This window comes from Mytilus trossulus, chromosome 6 (genome assembly GCF_036588685.1).
Source record: "Mytilus trossulus isolate FHL-02 chromosome 6, PNRI_Mtr1.1.1.hap1, whole genome shotgun sequence".
Lineage (NCBI taxonomy): Eukaryota > Metazoa > Mollusca > Bivalvia > Mytilida > Mytilidae > Mytilus > Mytilus trossulus.
In genome coordinates, this window is record NC_086378.1 from 6,953,570 (window position 1) to 6,973,136 (window position 19,567).

Consider the following 19,567-nt stretch of genomic DNA (forward strand, 5'->3'; position numbering starts at 1 on the left):
CATACAAACTACTTATTGAAGTATTATTACTAAGTTAAGGAGTTAGAATAGCTAGAATTTTTGAAATTTAAGGTCTATAGTAGGGGTTCAATATACCGCAGGGGGGTCAATATACCATGGATTTTTTTTTTTTTCAAAACATTTTTTCCAGGATGTTAAATGCATACAAACTACTTATTGAAGTATTATTACTCAGTTAGGGAGTTAGAATAGCTAGAATTTTTGAATATTAAGGTCTATGGTAAGGGGTTCAATATACCGCAGGGGGGTCAAAATACCATGGCAAAGTAAAATTTTCAAAATATCTTTTCCAGTATGTTAAATACATACAAACTACTTGTAGGAGTATTATAACTATGTTAAGGAGTTTGAATAGCTAGAATTTTTGAAATTTAAGATCTTCAGTAGGGGTTCAATATACCGCAGGGGGGTCAAAATACCATGGCTAAGTAAAATTTACAAAATATCTTTGCCAGTTTGTTAAATACATACAAACTACTTATTGGAGTATTATAACTATGTTAAGGAGTTAGAATAGCTAGAATTTTTTTAATTTAATGTCTATAGTAGGGGGTTAAATATACCGCAGGGGGGGGGGTCAATATACCATGGAAATTATTTATTTTTCAAAACATTTTTTCCAGGATGTTAAATGCATACAAACTACTTATTGAAGTATTATTACTCAGTTAAGGAGTTAGAATAGCTAGAATTTTTTAAATTTAAGGTCTATAGTAGGGGGTTCAATATACCGCAGGGGGGTCAATATACCATGGAAATTATTTTTTTCAAACATTTTTTCCAGGATGTTCAATGCATACAAACTACTTATTGAAGTATTATTACTAAGTTAAGGAGTTAGAATAGCTAGAATTTTTGAAATTTAAGGTCTATAGTAGGGGGTTCAATATACCGCAGGGGGGTCAATATACCATGGAAATTATTTTTTTCAAAACATTTTTTCCAGGATGTTAAATGCATACAAACTACTTATTGAAGTATTATTACTAAGTTAAGGAGTTAGAATAGCTAGAATTTTTGAATGTCAAGGTCTATGGTAGGGGGTTCAATATACTGCAGGGGGGTCAAATTACCATGGCAAAGTAAAATTTTCAAAATATCTTTTCCAGTATGTTAAATACATACAAACTACTTGTAGGAGTATTATAACTATGTTAAGGAGTTTGAATAGCTAGAATTTTTGAAATTGAGGGTCTATGATGGGGGGTCAATATACCGCAGGGGGGTCAAAATACCATGGCTAAGTAAAATTTTCAAAATATCTTTTCCAGTTTGTTAAATATATACAAACTACTTATTGAAGTATTATAATTATGTTAAGGAGTTTAAATAGCTAGAATTTTTGAAATCTAAGGTCTATAGTAGGGGTTCAATATACCGCAGGGGGGTCAAAATACCATGGCTAAGTAAATTTTTCAAAATATCTTTGCCAGTTTGTTAAATACATACAAACTACTTATTGAAGTATTATAATTATGTTAAGGAGTTTAAATAGCTAGAATACTTCAATAAGTAGTTTGTATGTATTTAACAAACTAGCAAAGATATTTTGAAAATTTTACTTAGCCATGGTATTGTGACCCCCTGCAGTATATTGAACCCCTTCTATAGACCTTGATTTTCAAAAATTCAAGCTATTCTAACTCCTTAACATAGTAATAATACTCCAATTTGTAGTTTGTATGTATTCAACATGCTGGAAAAGATATTTTGAAAATTTTACTTAGCCATGGTATTTTGACCCCCTGCGGTATATTGAACCCCCTTCTATAGACCTTGATTTAAAAAAATTCAAGCTATTCTAACTCCTTAACTTAGTAATAATACTTCAATAAGTTGTTTGTATGTATATAACATGCTGGAAAAGATATTTTGAAAATTTTACTTAGCCATGGTATTTTGACCCCCCCTGCGGTATATTGAACCCCCTACCATAGACATTCAATTTAAAAAATATATACTCCAATTTGTAGTTTGTATGTATTCAACATGCTGGAAAAGATATTTTGAAAATTTTACTTAGCCATGGTATTTTGACCCCCTGCGGTATATTGAACCCCCTTCTATAGACCTTGATTTTCAAAAATTCAAGCTATTCTAACTCCTTAATATAGTAAAAATACTTCAATTTGTAGTTTGTATGTATTCAACATGCTGGAAAAGATATTTTGAAAATTTTACTTAGCCATGGTATTTTGACCCCCTGCGGTATATTGAACCCCCTTCTATAGACCTTGATTTTCAAAAATTCAAGCTATTCTAACTCCTTAACATAGTAATAATACTTCAATAAGTTGTTTATATGTATATAACATGCTGGAAAAGATATTTTGAAAATTTTACTTAGCCATGGTATTTTGACCCCCCCTGCGGTATATTGAACCCCCTACCATAGACATTCAATTTAAAAAATTCCAGCTATTCTTAATCCTTAACATAGTAATAATACTTCAATTAGTAGTTTGTATGCATTTAACATGCTGGAAAAGATATCTTGAAGAAAAAATATTTTCATGGTATTTTGACCCCCCCCCCCCTACCATGGTATATTGAACCCCCTACTATAGACCTTGAATTTCAAAAACCCAAGCTATTCTAACTCATTAACATAATTATAATACTTCAATAAGTAGTTTGTATGTATTTAACAAACTGGCAAAGATATTTTGAAAATTTTACATAGCCATGGTATCTTGACCCCCTGCAGTATATTGAACCCCCTTCTATAGACCTTGATTTTCAAAAATTCAAGCTATTCTAACTCCTTAATATAGTAAAAATACTTCAATTTGTAGTTTGTATGTATTCAACATGCTGGAAAAGATATTTTGAAAATTTTACTTAGCCATGGTGTTTTGACCCCCTGCGGTATATTGAACCCCCTTCTATAGACCTTGATTTTCAAAAATTCAAGCTATTCTAACTCCTTAACATAGTAATAATACTTCAATAAGTTGTTTATATGTATATAACATGCTGGAAAAGATATTTTGAAAATTTTACTTAGCCATGGTATTTTGACCCCCCCTGCGGTATATTGAACCCCCTACCATAGACATTCAATTAAAAAAATTCCAGCTATTCTTAATCCTTAACATAGTAATAATACTTCAATAAGTAGTTTGTATGCATTTAACATGCTGGAAAAGATATCTTGAAGAAAAAATATTTTCATGGTATTTTGACCCCTCCCCTACCATGGTATATTGAACCCCCTACTATAGACCTTGAATTTCAAAAACCCAAGCTATTCTAACTCCTTAACATAATTATAATACTTCAATAAGTAGTTTGTATGTATTTAACAAACTGGCAAAGATATTTTGAAAATTTTACATAGCCATGGTATTTTGACCCCCTGCAGTATATTGAACCCCCTTCTATAGACCTTGATTTTCAAAAATTCAAGCTATTCTAACTCCTTAACAGTATTATAATACTTCAATAAGAAGTTTGTATGTATTTAACAAACTGGCAAAGATATTTTGGAAATTTTACATAGCCATGGTATTTTGACCCCCTGCGGTATATTGAACCCCCTTCTAGAGACCTTGATTTTCAAAAATTCAAGCTATTCTAACTCCTTAACAAAGTAATAATACTTCAATAAGTTGTTTGTATGTATATAACATGCTGGAAAAGATATTTTGAAAATTTTACTTAGCCATGGTATTTTGACCCCCCTGCGGTATATTGAACCCCCTACCATAGACATTCAATTTCAAAAATTCCAGCTATTCTTAATCCTTAACATAGTAAAAATACTCCAATAAGTAGTTTGTATGCATTTAACATGCTGGAAAAGATATCTTGAAGAAAGTATTTTGGTATTTTGACCCCCCCCCAAACCCTACCATGGTATATTGAACCCCCTACTAAAGACCTTGAATTTCAAAAACCCAAGCTATTCTAACTCCTTAACATAATTATAATACTCCAATAAGTAGTTTGTATGTATTTAACAAATTGGCAAAGATATTTTGAAAATTTTACGTAGCCATGGTATTTTGACCCCCTGCGGTATATTGAACCCCCTTATATAGACCTTGATTTTCAAAAATCCAAGTTTTTCTAACTCCTTAACATAGTTTTAATACTCCAATAAGTAGTTTGTTTGTATTTAACATGCTGGAAAAGATATTTTGAAAATTTTACTTAGCCATGTTATTGTACCATGGTATATTGAACCCCCTACTATACATCTAAACTAAAGACCTTTCATGTTAAAATATCTTGCTACTGTAACTCCATAACATATTTATTATACTCCAATCAGTAGTTTGTATTTATTTTATTAGTTTGAAAAGATGTTTTGAAAATTTTACTTTTTAAAATCATGTGAGCCATGGTAATTTGACCCCCTCCCCCTTTTTTACCATGGAGAATTAAAACTTAAAAGTCTACCATTCTATATAAATATTTTAAATTTAAAAGAATTATAGTGTCCAAGCTACATGGTCTAGTTTTAATGCTTTAAGAAGTTTTTTTAATGAAATTTTGTTGGTTAAGATTTCAGAGCACTTATACCAAGCAAATATTTTTCTTTTAACCAATCATTGAAAATTTACCTCCCCTTCTTGTATAAATGATTTTTAATATTTGATTAGCTTTTATATAATGTTAAATGTTTTATTAATCATCTAAAATGAAAAAAACAGGGGGGTTCAATTTACCATGGGGGTTCAATTTTTCATACAGGGGGGGTTCAATTTAACATGGGGGGGTTCAATTTACCATAGCGGTATTTTGACCCCGGGGTCATTTTACCATGGGGTTCAAAATACCATATGACACCGGTTGCAAGTCCAGTTAAAGTTCAAAATTGGAAGAATTCCGAAATTTGGTGAATTTTGGTGCAAATGACCTTCTTTACACTGATGAACCCAGATCAGTTTCACTCCGACCTAACAACTGTTGTGATAAAAGTGTTCACTGGTGTCCACGCTACTTGTAAACTACAGATGGATGCATCTATTAGCATCTCTCGGACTTACAGGTCGAGAAAAAGAACGAAAAAAGGTCAAAATTGAGGCTGTTTGTACCTGAGGACCAACTTTGGGGCAAATTCCCGCCAAAAAAATAAACGGACAGTTGAATGGGCGGAAGAACAAATGGAGGCACAGATCAGAAAACATATTGCTCATAAATAGGGCATAATTAAAGCAAGAATGTACCCATAGTACACAGATGCCCCACTATAATGCACAGACCGAAAAAACATAATGCCCAATAAGGTGGGGCATAAAAATTATAAGGAAACCTCAATGTTAATGTTGAATATAATAATTTGCATAAAATTTGTCTATGCAAACGTGAGTCATCTTGAATAAATGTAAATAATGCTAAAGGTTTTTAAGAACTGGACAAACCAATAGCAAACAATTCATTGAAATGATCTCTTGACTCATAAAGAAACCAGTTCTAAATCTGGGATACTCACCACTACCATGACAAGTAAATCATAAAATAATCTCTTGACTCTCAAAAAGAAACCAGTTCTAAATCTGGAATACTCACCACTACCATGACAAGTAAATCATAAAATAATCTCTTGACTCTCAAAAAGGAACCAGTTCTAAATCTGGAATACTCACCACTACCATGACAAGTAAATCATAAAATAATCTCTTGACTCCAATAAAGAAACCAGTTCTAAATCTGAGATACTTACCACTACCATAACAAGTAAATCATAAAATAATCTCTTGACTCTCAAAAAGGAACCAGTTCTAAATCTGGAATACTCACCACTACCATGACAAGTCAATCATAAAATAATCTCTTGACTCTCATAAAGAAACCAGTTCTAAATCTGGAATACTCACCACTACCATGACAAGTAAATCATAAAATAATCTCTTGACTCTCATAAAGAAACCAGTTCTAAATCTGGGTTACTTACCACTACCATGACAAGTAAATCATAAAATAATTTCTTGACTCTCAAAAAGAAACCAGTTCTAAATCTGGAATACTCACCACTACCATGACAAGTAAATCATAAAATAATCTCTCGACTCTCATAAAGAAACCAGTTCTAAATCTGGGTTACTTACCACTACCATGACAAGTAAATCATAAAATAATCTCTTGACTCTCATAAAGAAACCAGTTCTAAATCTGGAATACTCACCACTACCATGACAAGTAAATCATAAAATAATTTCTTGACTCTCATAAAGAAACCAGTTCTAAATCTGGGTTACTTACCACTACCATGACAAGTAAATCATAAAATAATCTCTTGACTCTCAAAAAGGAACCAGTTCTAAATCTGGAATACTCACCACTACCATGACAAGTAAATCATAAAATAATCTCTTGACTCTCATAAAGAAACCAGTTCCACCATAGGCCTGAAAGTACAAAATCAAAGCACTGTTAGCGCTATAGGCAGTTAATCAAAAATGTTTTGAAAACTGTGGAAGTGTTCCTGAAAGTACAAAAAACAACAATAGTAACCAAATGTTTTGTATAAAAAAAACTTAAGGAGACAGATTTTCATTTTTTTTAGTTTTAGGACATTTTTATTTTAGGTATATTGCAGTATGTTGCTGTTTTTATCTTATGTGTTGGGTTTAGTCATATCTTTACTACCGGTACTTGCAAAACTTAGATAGGAAAACAGTTTAAAAAGAGTCAAATATGGACACCAGATTTTACAAGTTTTTGAAAGAAGTATTAAACTACCAAAAACAGAATTAACAAAGAAATAAGTTTGAAACAAAAAAAGGACAAAAAACATATCTGTATTTTGATTTTGTAGTTTCATTGAAATTATTGATCTTAAACAATAATTTCTAATAGTGCATGTATAATTCAATTGTGCACATTTTTACACATGCAATGCATTGATTAAAAGGGGACTTCCTTTTCATTTGTTAACATTTTGTGTACTGTTAAGACAAAAAAAACAAAATTACAATTCTTTTTCTATTATCTTTCTATGAAATTGAACATTAAATCTACCATGAAAATGTGTGAATGCAATATTGATCAGGAAAGGATAAATAAATGTTGCTGTCTCCTTGTTAACATTATTTTGACATCATGTACACAACTTTCAATAAACTGTGCAGACCTTTTCTTCATACACATGGTCCTTATTTAATTTATGATATTGTTTGCCTTAAATTAGTGGAGAATTAAGGCTTTTTCCCCTGGAGAAGAATCCCAATTTGAAATAAAATGACTTAAAATTATTCCCAAAAAGATAACTTTTTTCCCAAACAGTGCAGTCTCAGTAGCAATTGTGCATGAATACAAACTGAAAAACACTCATTTTAACAATTTTCTTGCATAAAATGACTATATGTGCTCATTTGAGGGTCTATTTATGTATCCTCACTAACAAAAGGGGGTCTTATTTCAAAGCAGGGTTTGACGCTTGAAAATGGGTCTGTAAATTGAAGTTTCAGTCAAATTCATGGTTTATTTTAAATTCCCCAATTTGATGAATGAGGGTAGAGGTAGTTTTGAAAAAAGCCAACAATATCTACACAACTGACTTTAATTAACATTCAGTTGCCTGCTCATATTAGCTTCTATAAAAAACTGCCCAGTCTTTCTTTTACTTACATCTTCTTTACCATGTTTTATACTTTCCAAGTAAGCTGCTAGATTTTCTGTTGTGATATCCTCCAGTTTAAATGGTGGCATGTAAAAATAATGTGTCTCTGGGTCAAGAATAAGCATAACTGGAGAGGCGGCAAAAGACAACATGATACTATTAATAGTCTCAGCATCAGGCATCCATAGAAACTGGAACCGGCTGTAATAAAATTAACAAGAGATGTTTTGAGATTTCTAATTATTTTTGGATACAAATTATTCCAGATTTCATGGGTACAGGTGAACCACCAAAATGAAAGTTCAACGGATAACAAATTTTCTATAGTCTTGTATATATGTTACAGTAAATAGGTGAAATTAGGAATTACATGTAATTCCTGATGCACTTAGTAAATACATGTAATTCCTGAAACTGCCCAGTATTACTGACTTTAAAACCCATTTTTTTTTCAGCTATTTACTAACCATTGAAAATGACAATTATTTTTCTATTCGTGTACTTCTGTAAGCAAATTGTCCTCATCTGCTAACACACGAGCAGCACCTACTGTCACCCACATACTGCTGTGTGGTTTATGTTCCTTAGTCTTTAGTTATATGTATATTTGATACTCCAACTGAATAGCTAAGGCTTGGCATTTAGAATAAAGGCTTATCAAAATTGTCCAAGGCTTTAATATTAAGAACCTTGCATATATGGTACATTGTTTGACTCTTTCAGTATTCAGAGTTTTTGACAGCCCTATTGCAGTCTGCCAAAGCATAAAATAGATTTTAGCAAAATCATGAAATTAAATACCCACGAACATGCAAGTTTAAAAATATCTGATGATAAAAGATAGATGCCAGAACAAAATATTTATCACTGGTATGTGCAAAAGACTATAGTCTCTTTTTAGTAGCAGTTGAGAGAAAGGAAAACTTACTTTACTGAAAATTCTTGTTGCTACAATTATCTCTATCTACAATGAACTTGGCTCAGTAATTACAGTGCAAAATATTTTGTAAAAATTTGCAAAAATTTACAAAAATTTATGAAAATTTATGAAAATTGTAAAAAATTGACTATAAAGGGCAATAGCTCATAAAGGGGTCAATTGACTATTTTGGTCAAGATGACTTATTTGTAGATCTTACTTTTTTTAACATTATTGCATGCTGTTTACAGTTTATCTTTATCTATAATAATATTCAAAATAACCAAAATCTGCAAAATTTCCTTAAAAATTACTAATTTGGGAGCAGCAACCCAACAAGGGGTTGTCTGATTTGTCTGAAAATATCAGGGCAGCATACCTGCCAATTGTCACTATTTGCAGGAAATTTCCCACATGGAGCCTCCCAAATTGATATTTTTAAAGAGCAATTTTGTCAACAATTTTAACAAAATAATTAATTTTACAATGAATTGAGGCTTATAAAAGTATGAAGAAGCCGAAAATAACATTTCACTGCATTTGATGGCCCCCTTGAAGATTTTTTAAGAGTTTCACGGCCATCTTGCACACAAAACCCCCATAGGCATTTTGAAAACTTGGCAGGTATGGGGCAGATAGATCTTGACCTGATAAACAATTCTACCTCTAACAGATTTGCTCTAGATGCTTTTGATTCAGAAATATAAGCTAAAATCTATATTTTACCCCTATGTTCTATTTTCAGTCGTGGTGGATTGGTCTTGGTTGGTTGGCCGGTCATCACACAAATTTTTTAAACTAGATACCCTAATAATGATTATGGCCAAGTTTGGTTAAACTTGTCCCAAAAGTTTCAGAGGAGAAGATTTTCTGAAAAGTTAATGATGACATAGGACGGCTAGGTGAGCTAAAAATGATTTTTTGTCCACAACTGCAGTTGAGAAATTTCTCTTTCAGACATGTAAAATGTCATGGTTACTATCCTGAAAGGGGAAGTTGTTAAGAAAAATAATTTCCTATTGACACCTTATCTATGCAATTTTCAATTCAATCATCAGGTCAATTATAGCTGTTGTAAGTAACGCAGGATTTGTTTACCCTTTCACCATAGCTGTTGTAAGTAACGCAGGATTTGTTTACCCTTTCACCATAGCTGTTGACACCTTATCTATGCAATTTTCAATTCAATCATCAGGTCAATTATAGCTGTTGTAAGTAACGCAGGATTTGTTTACCCTTTCACCATAGCTGTTGTAAGTAACGCAGGATTTGTTTACCCTTTCACCATAGCTGTTGACACCTTATCTATGCAATTTTCAATTCAATCATCAGGTCAATTATAGCTGTTGTAAGTAACGCAGGATTTGTTTACCCTTTCACCATAGCTGTTGTAAGTAACACAGGATTTGTTTACCCTTTCACCATAGCTGTTGTAAGTAACGCAGGATTTGTTTACCCTTTCACCATAGCTGTTGTAAGTAACGAAGGATTTGTTTACCCTTTCACCATAGCTGTTGTAAGTAACGCAGGATTTGTTTACCCTTTCACCATAGCTCATGTAAGTAACACAGGATTTGTTTACCCTTTCACCATAGCTGTTGTAAGTAACACAGGATTTGTTTACCCTTTCACCATAGCTGTTGTAAGTAACGCAGGATTTGTTTACACTTTCACCATAGCTGTTGTAAGTAATGTAGGATTTGTTTACCCTTTCACCATAGCTGTTGTAAGTAACTCAGGATTTGTTTACCCTTTCACCATAGCTGTTGTAAGTAACGCAGGATTTGTTTACCCTTTCATCATAGCTGTTGTAAGTAACGCAGGATTTGTTTACCCTTTCACCATAGCTGATGTAAGTAACGCAGGATTTGTTTACCCTTTCACCATAGCTGTTGTAAGTAATGTAGGATTTGTTTACCCTTTCACCATAGCTGTTGTAAGTAACGCAGGATTTGTTTACCCTTTCACCATAGGTGTTGTAAGTAACGCAGGATTTGTTTACCCTTTCACCATAGCTGATGTAAGTAACGCAGGATTTGTTTACCCTTTCCCCATAGCTGTTGTAAGTAACGCAGGATTTGTTTACCCTTTCACCATAGCTGTTGTAAGTAACGCCGGATTTGTTTACCCTTTCACCATAGCTGTTGTAAGTAACGCAGGATTTGTTTACCCTTTCACCATAGCTGTTGTAAGTAACGCAGGATTTGTTTACCCTTTCACCATAGCTGTTGTAAGTAACGCAGGATTAGTTTACCCTTTCACCATAGCTGTTGTAAGTAACGCAGGATTTGTTTACCCTTTCACCATAGCTGTTGTAAGTAACGCAGGATTTGTTTACCCTTTCACCATAGCTGTTGTAAGTAACGCAGGATTTGTTTACCCTTTCACCATAGCTGATGTAAGTAACACAGGATTTGTTTACCCTTTCACCATAGTTGTTGTAAGTAACAAAGGATTTGTTTACCCTTTCACCATAGCTGTTGTAAGTAACGCAGGATTTGTTTACCCTTTCACCATAGCTGTTGTAAGTAACAAAGGATTTGTTTACCCTTTCACCATAGCTGTTGTAAGTAACGCAGGATTTGTTTACCCTTTCACCATAGCTGTTGTAAGTAATGTAGGATTTGTTTACCCTTTCACCATAGCTGATGTAAGTAATGCAGGATTTGTTTACCCTTTCACCATAGCTGTTGTAAGTAACGCAGGATTTGTTTACCCTTTCACCATAGCTGTTGTAAGTAACGCAGGATTTGTTTACCCTTTCACCATAGCTGATGTAAGTAACGCAGGATTTGTTTACCCTTTCACCATAGCTGTTGTAAGTAACGAAGGATTTGTTTACCCTTTCACCATAGCTGTTGTAAGTAACGTAGGATTTGTTTACCCTTTCACCATAGCTGTTGTAAGTAACGCAGGATTTGTTTACCCTTTCACCATAGCTGTTGTAAGTAACGAAGGATTTGTTTACCCTTTCACCATAGCTGTTGTAAGTAATGTAGGATTTGTTTACCCTTTCACCATAGCTGTTGTAAGTAACGCAGGATTTGTTTACCCTTTCACCATAGCTGTTGTAAGTAACACAGGATTTGTTTACCCTTTCACCATAGCTGTTGTAAGTAACGCAGGATTTGTTTACCCTTTCACCATAGCTGTTGTAAGTAACTCAGGATTTGTTTACCCTTTCACCATAGCTGTTGTAAGTAACGCAGGATTTGTTTACCCTTTCACCATAGCTGATGTAAGTAACGCAGGATTTGTTTACCCTTTCACCATAGCTGTTGTAAGTAACGCAGGATTTGTTTACCCTTTCACCATAGCTGTTGTAAGTAACGCAGGATTTGTTTACCCTTTCACCATAGCTGATGTAAGTAACGCAGGATTTGTTTACCCTTTCACCATAGCTGTTGTAAGTAACGCAGGATTTGTTTACCCTTTCACCATAGCTGTTGTAAGTAACGCAGGATTTGTTTACCCTTTCACCATAGCTGTTGTAAGTAACGCAGGATTTGTTTACCCTTTCACCATAGCTGTTGTAAGTAACGCAGCAGGATTTGTTTACCCTTTCACCATAGCTGTTGTAAGTAACACAGGATTTGTTTACCCTTTCACCATAGCTGTTGTAAGTAACACAGGATTTGTTTACCCTTTCACCATAGCTGTTGTAAGTAACACAGGATTTGTTTACTCTTTCACCATAGCTGTTGTAAGTAACACAGGATTTGTTTACCCTTTCACCATAGCTGTTGTAAGTAACTCAGGATTTGTTTACCCTTTCACCATAGCTGTTGTAAGTAACGCAGGATTTGTTTACCCTTTCACCATAGCTGTTGTAAGTAACACAGGATTTGTTTACCCTTTCACCATAGCTGTTGTAAGTAACGCAGGATTTGTTTACCCTTTCACCATAGCTGATGTTAGTAACACAGGATTTGTTTACCCTTTCACCATAGCTGATGTAAGTAACGCAGGATTTGTTTACCCTTTCACCATAGCTGTTGTAAGTAACGCAGGATTTGTTTACCCTTTCACCATAGCTGTTGTAAGTAACGCAGGATTTGTTTACCCTTTCACCATAGCTGTTGTAAGTAACGAAGGATTTGTTTACCCTTTCACCATAGCTGTTGTAAGTAACACAGGATTTGTTTACCCTTTCACCATAGCTGTTGTAAGTAACTCAGGATTTGTTTACCCTTTCACCATAGCTGATGTAAGTAACGCAGGATTTGTTTACCCTTTCACCATAGCTGTTGTAAGTAACGCAGGATTTGTTTACCCTTTCATCATAGCTGTTGTAAGTAACGCAGGATTTGTTTACCCTTTCACCATAGCTGTTGTAAGTAACGCAGGATTTGTTTACCCTTTCATCATAGCTGTTGTAAGTAACGCAGGATTTGTTTACCCTTTCATCATAGCTGTTGTAAGTAACGCAGGATTTGTTTACCCTTTCACCATAGCTGATGTAAGTAACGTAGGATTTGTTTACCCTTTCACCATAGCTGTTGTAAGTAACGAAGGATTTGTTTACCCTTTCACCATAGCTGTTGTAAGTAACGCAGGATTTGTTTACCCTTTCACCATAGCTGTTGTAAGTAACGCAGGATTTGTTTACCCTTTCACCATAGCTGTTGTAAGTAATGTAGGATTTGTTTACCCTTTCACCATAGCTGTTGTAAGTAACTCAGGATTTGTTTACCCTTTCACCATAGCTGTTGTAAGTAACGCAGGATTAGTTTACCCTTTCACCATAGCTGTTGTAAGTAATGTATGATTTGTTTACCCTTTCACCATAGCTGTTGTAAGTAACGCAGGATTAGTTTACCCTTTCACCATAGCTGTTGTAAGTAACGTAGGATTTGTTTACCCTTTCACCATAGCTGTTGTAAGTAACTCAGGATTTGTTTACCCTTTCACCATAGCTGTTGTAAGTAACGCAGGATTTGTTTACCCTTTCACCATAGCTGTTGTAAGTAACGCAGGATTTGTTTACCCTTTCACCATAGCTGTTGTAAGTAACGCAGGATTTGTTTACCCTTTCACCATAGCTGTTGTAAGTAACGAAGGATTTGTTTACCCTTTCACCATAGCTGATGTAAGTAACGCAGGATTTGTTTACCCTTTCACCATAGCTGTTGTAAGTAACGCAGGATTTGTTTACCCTTTCACCATAGCTGTTGTAAGTAACGCAGGATTTGTTTACCCTTTCACCATAGCTGATGTAAGTAACGCAGGATTTGTTTACCCTTTCACCATAGCTGTTGTAAGTAACGCAGGATTTGTTTACCCTTTCACCATAGCTGATGTAAGTAACGCAGGATTTGTTTACCCTTTCACCATAGCTGTTGTAAGTAACGCAGGATTTGTTTACCCTTTCACCATAGCTGTTGTAAGTAACAAAGGATTTGTTTACCCTTTCACCATAGCTGTTGTAAGTAACAAAGGATTTGTTTACCCTTTCACCATAGCTGATGTAAGTAACGCAGGATTTGTTTACCCTTTCACCATAGCTGTTGTAAGTAATGTAGGATTTGTTTACCCTTTCACCATAGCTGTTGTAAGTAACGCAGGATTTGTTTACCCTTTCACCATAGCTGTTGTAAGTAACGCAGGATTTGTTTACCCTTTCACCATAGCTGTTGTAAGTAACGCAGGATTTGTTTACCCTTTCACCATAGCTGATGTAAGTAACGCAGGATTTGTTTACCCTTTCACCATAGCTGTTGTAAGTAACGAAGGATTTGTTTACCCTTTCACCATAGCTGATGTAAGTAACGCAGGATTTGTTTACCCTTTCACCATAGCTGTTGTAAGTAATGTAGGATTTGTTTACCCTTTCACCATAGCTGATGTAAGTAACGCAGGATTTGTTTACCCTTTCACCATAGCTGTTGTAAGTAACGCAGGATTTGTTTACCCTTTCACCATAGCTGTTGTAAGTAACGCAGGATTTGTTTACCCTTTCACCATAGCTGTTGTAAGTAATGTAGGATTTGTTTACCCTTTCACCATAGCTGTTGTAAGTAACTCAGGATTTGTGTACCCTTTCACCATAGCTGATGTAAGTAACGCAGGATTTGTTTACCCTTTCACCATAGCTGTTGTAAGTAACGCAGGATTTGTTTACCCTTTCACCATAGCTGTTGTAAGTAACGAAGGATTTGTTTACCCTTTCACCATAGCTGTTGTAAGTAATGTATGATTTGTTTACCCTTTCACCATAGCTGTTGTAAGTAACGCAGGATTTGTTTACCCTTTCACCATAGCTGTTGTAAGTAACACAGGATTTGTTTACCCTTTCACCATAGCTGTTGTAAGTAACGAAGGATTTGTTTACCCTTTCACCATAGCTGTTGTAAGTAACGCAGGATTTGTTTACCCTTTCACCATAGCTGTTGTAAGTAACGCAGGATTTGTTTACCCTTTCACCATAGCTGTTGTAAGTAACGCAGGATTTGTTTACCCTTTCACCATAGCTGTTGTAAGTAACGCAGGATTTGTTTACCCTTTCACCATAGCTGTTGTAAGTAACACAGGATTTGTTTACCCTTTCACCATAGCTGATGTAAGTAACGCAGGATTTGTTTACCCTTTCACCATAGCTGTTGTAAGTAACTCAGGATTTGTTTACCCTTTCACCATAGCTGTTGTAAGTAACTCAGGATTTGTTTACCCTTTCACCATAGCTGTTGTAAGTAACGAAGGATTTGTTTACCCTTTCACCATAGCTGTTGTAAGTAACGCAGGATTTGTTTACCCTTTCACCATAGCTGTTGTAAGTAACGCAGGATTTGTTTACCCTTTCACCATAGCTGTTGTAAGTAACGCAGGATTTGTTTACCCTTTCACCATAGCTGTTGTAAGTAACGCAGGATTTGTTTACCCTTTCACCATAGCTGTTGTAAGTAACACAGGATTTGTTTACCCTTTCACCATAGCTGTTGTAAGTAACGAAGGATTTGTTTACCCTTTCACCATAGCTGTTGTAAGTAACTCAGGATTTGTTTACCCTTTCACCATAGCTGTTGTAAGTAACGCAGGATTTGTTTACCCTTTCACCATAGCTGTTGTAAGTAACGCAGGATTTGTTTACCCTTTCACCATAGCTGTTGTAAGTAACGCAGGATTTGTTTACCCTTTCACCATAGCTGTTGTAAGTAACGCAGGATTTGTTTACCCTTTCACCATAGCTGTTGTAAGTAACACAGGATTTGTTTACCCTTTCACCATAGCTGTTGTAAGTAACGCAGGATTTGTTTACCCTTTCACCATAGCTGATGTAAGTAACACAGGATTTGTTTCATTTGGGACCTTGTTGCTTTCATTTGCATTATTTGGGAACTTGTTGCTTTCATTTGCATTATTTGGGAACTTGTTGCTTTCGTGCCTCATTTGGGAACTTGTTGCTTTCTTTGCCTCATTTGGGAACTTGTTGCTTTCATTTGCATTATTTGGAAACTTGTTGATTTCATTTGCATGATTTGGGAACTTGTTGCTTTCTTTGCCTCATTTGGGAACTTGTTGCTTTCTTTGCCTCATTTGGGAACTTGTTGCTTTCTGTGCCTTATTTGGGAACTTGTTGTTGTCTTTGCCTCATTTGGGAACTAGTTGCTTTCATTTGCATCATTTGGGAACTTGTTGCTTTCTTTGCCTTATTTGGAAACTTGTTGTTTTCTTTGCCTCATTTGGGAACTTGTTGCTTTCATTTGCATTATTTGAGAATATTGTTTTGATTTTTATTACACTGCAGTTTACTACAAATTTTCTATGTGTAACTTTATCATTACCTATAGAAAAAATATGAGTTATTTCCCTTTAAGTGTTTGTTTTTTACCTGTGGAACTTGTCTTTCTGATGTTTCGCCAGTATATTTATGACATCTTTGATCCTGGAATGAAAAAAAATCATTTTATAAATACATTTAAATTACACTTAGTATTAACAGATTTCTTCATTCTTAAAAAAAAAAAATCTCACACAAGAAGAAAAATTTCAAAGCTAAAAAAAATGGGTGTATCTTATAAACAATGAGGCATATGCAAAACATTTTTTTTGAAGTTTCAAAAGGGAAGAATTTGACATGCATTTATAACCGATATACCATTAGAACTAGTCACTGATTTCAGAGTAGTATAATTTTGTTTATAACTATCATTAATTTAACTTATTTTCAATTTCTTTCATGAACACAGATTAATTTCTGTATAAATTGTAAAACATCACAATGCTTTTTTTACAGAATAATGCCATGGAAAAGAAAACCTGACTTACATTTTATCCATTAACACAATGCCTTATTTACAAGTGTTACACAACAATGTTATAGATTGTTTTTCTTTAACCTGTTACCTTTGGATGGGTATTATTCGTGTGTTTCTCTGTCCTATAATTTCTCCCACTAATCTGTTTATTTATTGTAACCCTGTCGTGTAAAGTTGTTGTTTTAATGTTATAATTAACACTGCCATTAAAGCGGGAGGTTTGACATGCCACAAAACCAGGTTCAACCCACCATTTTTTCATAAAATGCCCTATACTAAGTCAGGAAAATGGCCATTGTTCATTATAGTTCGTTTCTGTGTGTGTTATGTTTCGGTGTTGTGCCGTAGTTCACTTATATTTGATATGTTTCCCATAGTTTTAGTTTGTAACCCGGATTTGTTTTTTCTCTATTGATTTATGAATTTTGAACAGCAGTATACTACTTTTGCCTTTATTTATAGAAAAGAACAATGTTATGGAAAGGAACACCAGACCAAACTGTTATCCAATAACACTATGACAATATTTACTAGTGATACAGAACAGAGCTATGGAAAGGCACACCAAACCAATATTCATAATCCATTAACACCATATTATTTTTACTATAGTTCTAGAAAGCACTGCTATAGAAATGGACACCAGACCAATATGTTTTCCATTAGTACTGCATGTGCTTTATTTACTATTGATACAGAACACATCTATAGAAAGGAACACTAGACCTATAGTTTATCCATTAGCACTGTGCTTTATTTACTATTGATACAGAACACATCTATAGAAAGGAACACTAGACCTATAGTTTATCCATTAGTACTGCATGTGCTTTATTTACTATTGATACAGAACACATCTATAGAAAGGAACACTAGACCTATAGTTTATCCATTAGTACTGTGCTTTATTTACTATTGATACAGAACACATCTATAGAAAGGAACACCAGACCTATAGTTTATCCATTAGTACTGTGCTTTATTTACTATTGATACAGAACACATCTATAGAAAGGGACACTAGACCTATAGTTTATCCATTAGTACTGCACTGTGCTTTATTTACTATTGATACAGAACACATCTATAGAAAGGGACACTAGACCTATAGTTTATCCATTAGTACTGCATGTGCTTTATTTACTATTGATACAGAACACATCTATAGAAAGGAACACTAGACCTATAGTTTATCCATTAGTACTGCATGTGCTTTATTTACTATTGATACAGAACACATCTATAGAAAGGGACACTAGACCTATAGTTTATCCATTAGTACTGCATGTCCTTTATTTACTATTGATACAGAACACATCTATAGAAAGGAACACTAGACCTATAGTTTATCCATTAGTACTGCATGTGCTTTATTTACTATTGATACAGAACACATCTATAGAAAGGGACACTAGACCTATAGTTTATCCATTAGCACTGTGCTTTATTTACTATTGATACAGAACACATCTATAGAAAGGGACACTAGACCTATAGTTTATCCATTAGTACTGCATGTGCTTTATTTACTATTGATACAGAACACATCTATAGAAAGGAACACTAGACCTATAGTTTATCCATTAGTACTGCATGTGCTTTATTTACTATTGATACAGAACACATCTATAGAAAGGAACACTAGACCTATAGTTTATCCATTAGTACTGCATGTGCTTTATTTACTATTGATACAGAACACATCTATAGAAAGGAACACTAGACCTATAGTTTATCCATTAGCACTGCATGTGCTTTATTTACTATTGATACAGAACACATCTATAGAAAGGGACACTAGACCTATAGTTTATCCATTAGTACTGCATGTCCTTTATTTACTATTGATACAGAACACATCTATAGAAAGGGACACTAGACCTATAGTTTATCCATTAGCACTGCATGTGCTTTATTTACTATTGATACAGAACACATCTATAGAAAGGAACACTAGACCTATAGTTTATCCATTAGTACTGCATGTGCTTTATTTACTATTGATACAGAACACATCTATAGAAAGGGACACTAGACCTATAGTTTATCCATTAGTACTGTGCTTTATTTACTATTGATACAGAACACATCTATAGAAAGGAACACTAGACCTATAGTTTATCCATTAGTACTGCATGTGCTTTATTTACTATTGATACAGAACACATCTATAGAAAGGAACACTAGACCTATAGTTTATCCATTAGTACTGTGCTTTATTTACTATTGATACAGAACACATCTATAGAAAGGAACACTAGACCTATAGTTTATCCATTAGTACTGCACTGTGCTTTATTTACTATTGATACAGAACACATCTATAGAAAGGGACACTAGACCTATAGTTTATCCATTAGTACTGCATGTGCTTTATTTACTATTGATACAGAACACATCTATAGAAAGGAACACTAGACCTATAGTTTATCCATTAGTACTGCATGTGCTTTATTTACTATTGATACAGAACACATCTATAGAAAGGAACACTAGACCTATAGTTTATCCATTAGCACTGTGCTTTATTTACTATTGATACAGAACACATCTATAGAAAGGAACACTAGACCTATAGTTTATCCATTAGTACTGCATGTGCTTTATTTACTATTGATACAGAACACATCTATAGAAAGGAACACTAGACCTATAGTTTATCCATTAGTACTGTGCTTTATTTACTATTGATACAGAACACATCTATAGAAAGGGACACTAGACCTATAGTTTATCCATTAGTACTGCATGTGCTTTATTTACTATTGATACAGAACACATCTATAGAAAGGAACACTAGAC

At 34.2% G+C, this 19,567-nt stretch overlaps 1 protein-coding gene across 1 annotated transcript in view; it reads right to left on the reverse strand.

Annotated features, from left to right (window-relative positions):
- LOC134720679 (protein disulfide-isomerase TMX3-like) overlaps positions 1-19,567 on the reverse strand; it is a 184,928-nt gene that overhangs the window by 15,259 nt on the left and 150,102 nt on the right. Inside the window, exons 10-12 of the mRNA XM_063583102.1 lie at positions 16,339-16,392; positions 7,600-7,792; positions 6,309-6,377 (exon numbers count right to left, since the gene is read on the reverse strand). Of these exons, the coding sequence (XP_063439172.1) occupies positions 6,309-6,377; positions 7,600-7,792; positions 16,339-16,392 (316 nt within the window). The remainder of the gene's footprint in view (positions 1-6,308; positions 6,378-7,599; positions 7,793-16,338; positions 16,393-19,567) is intronic.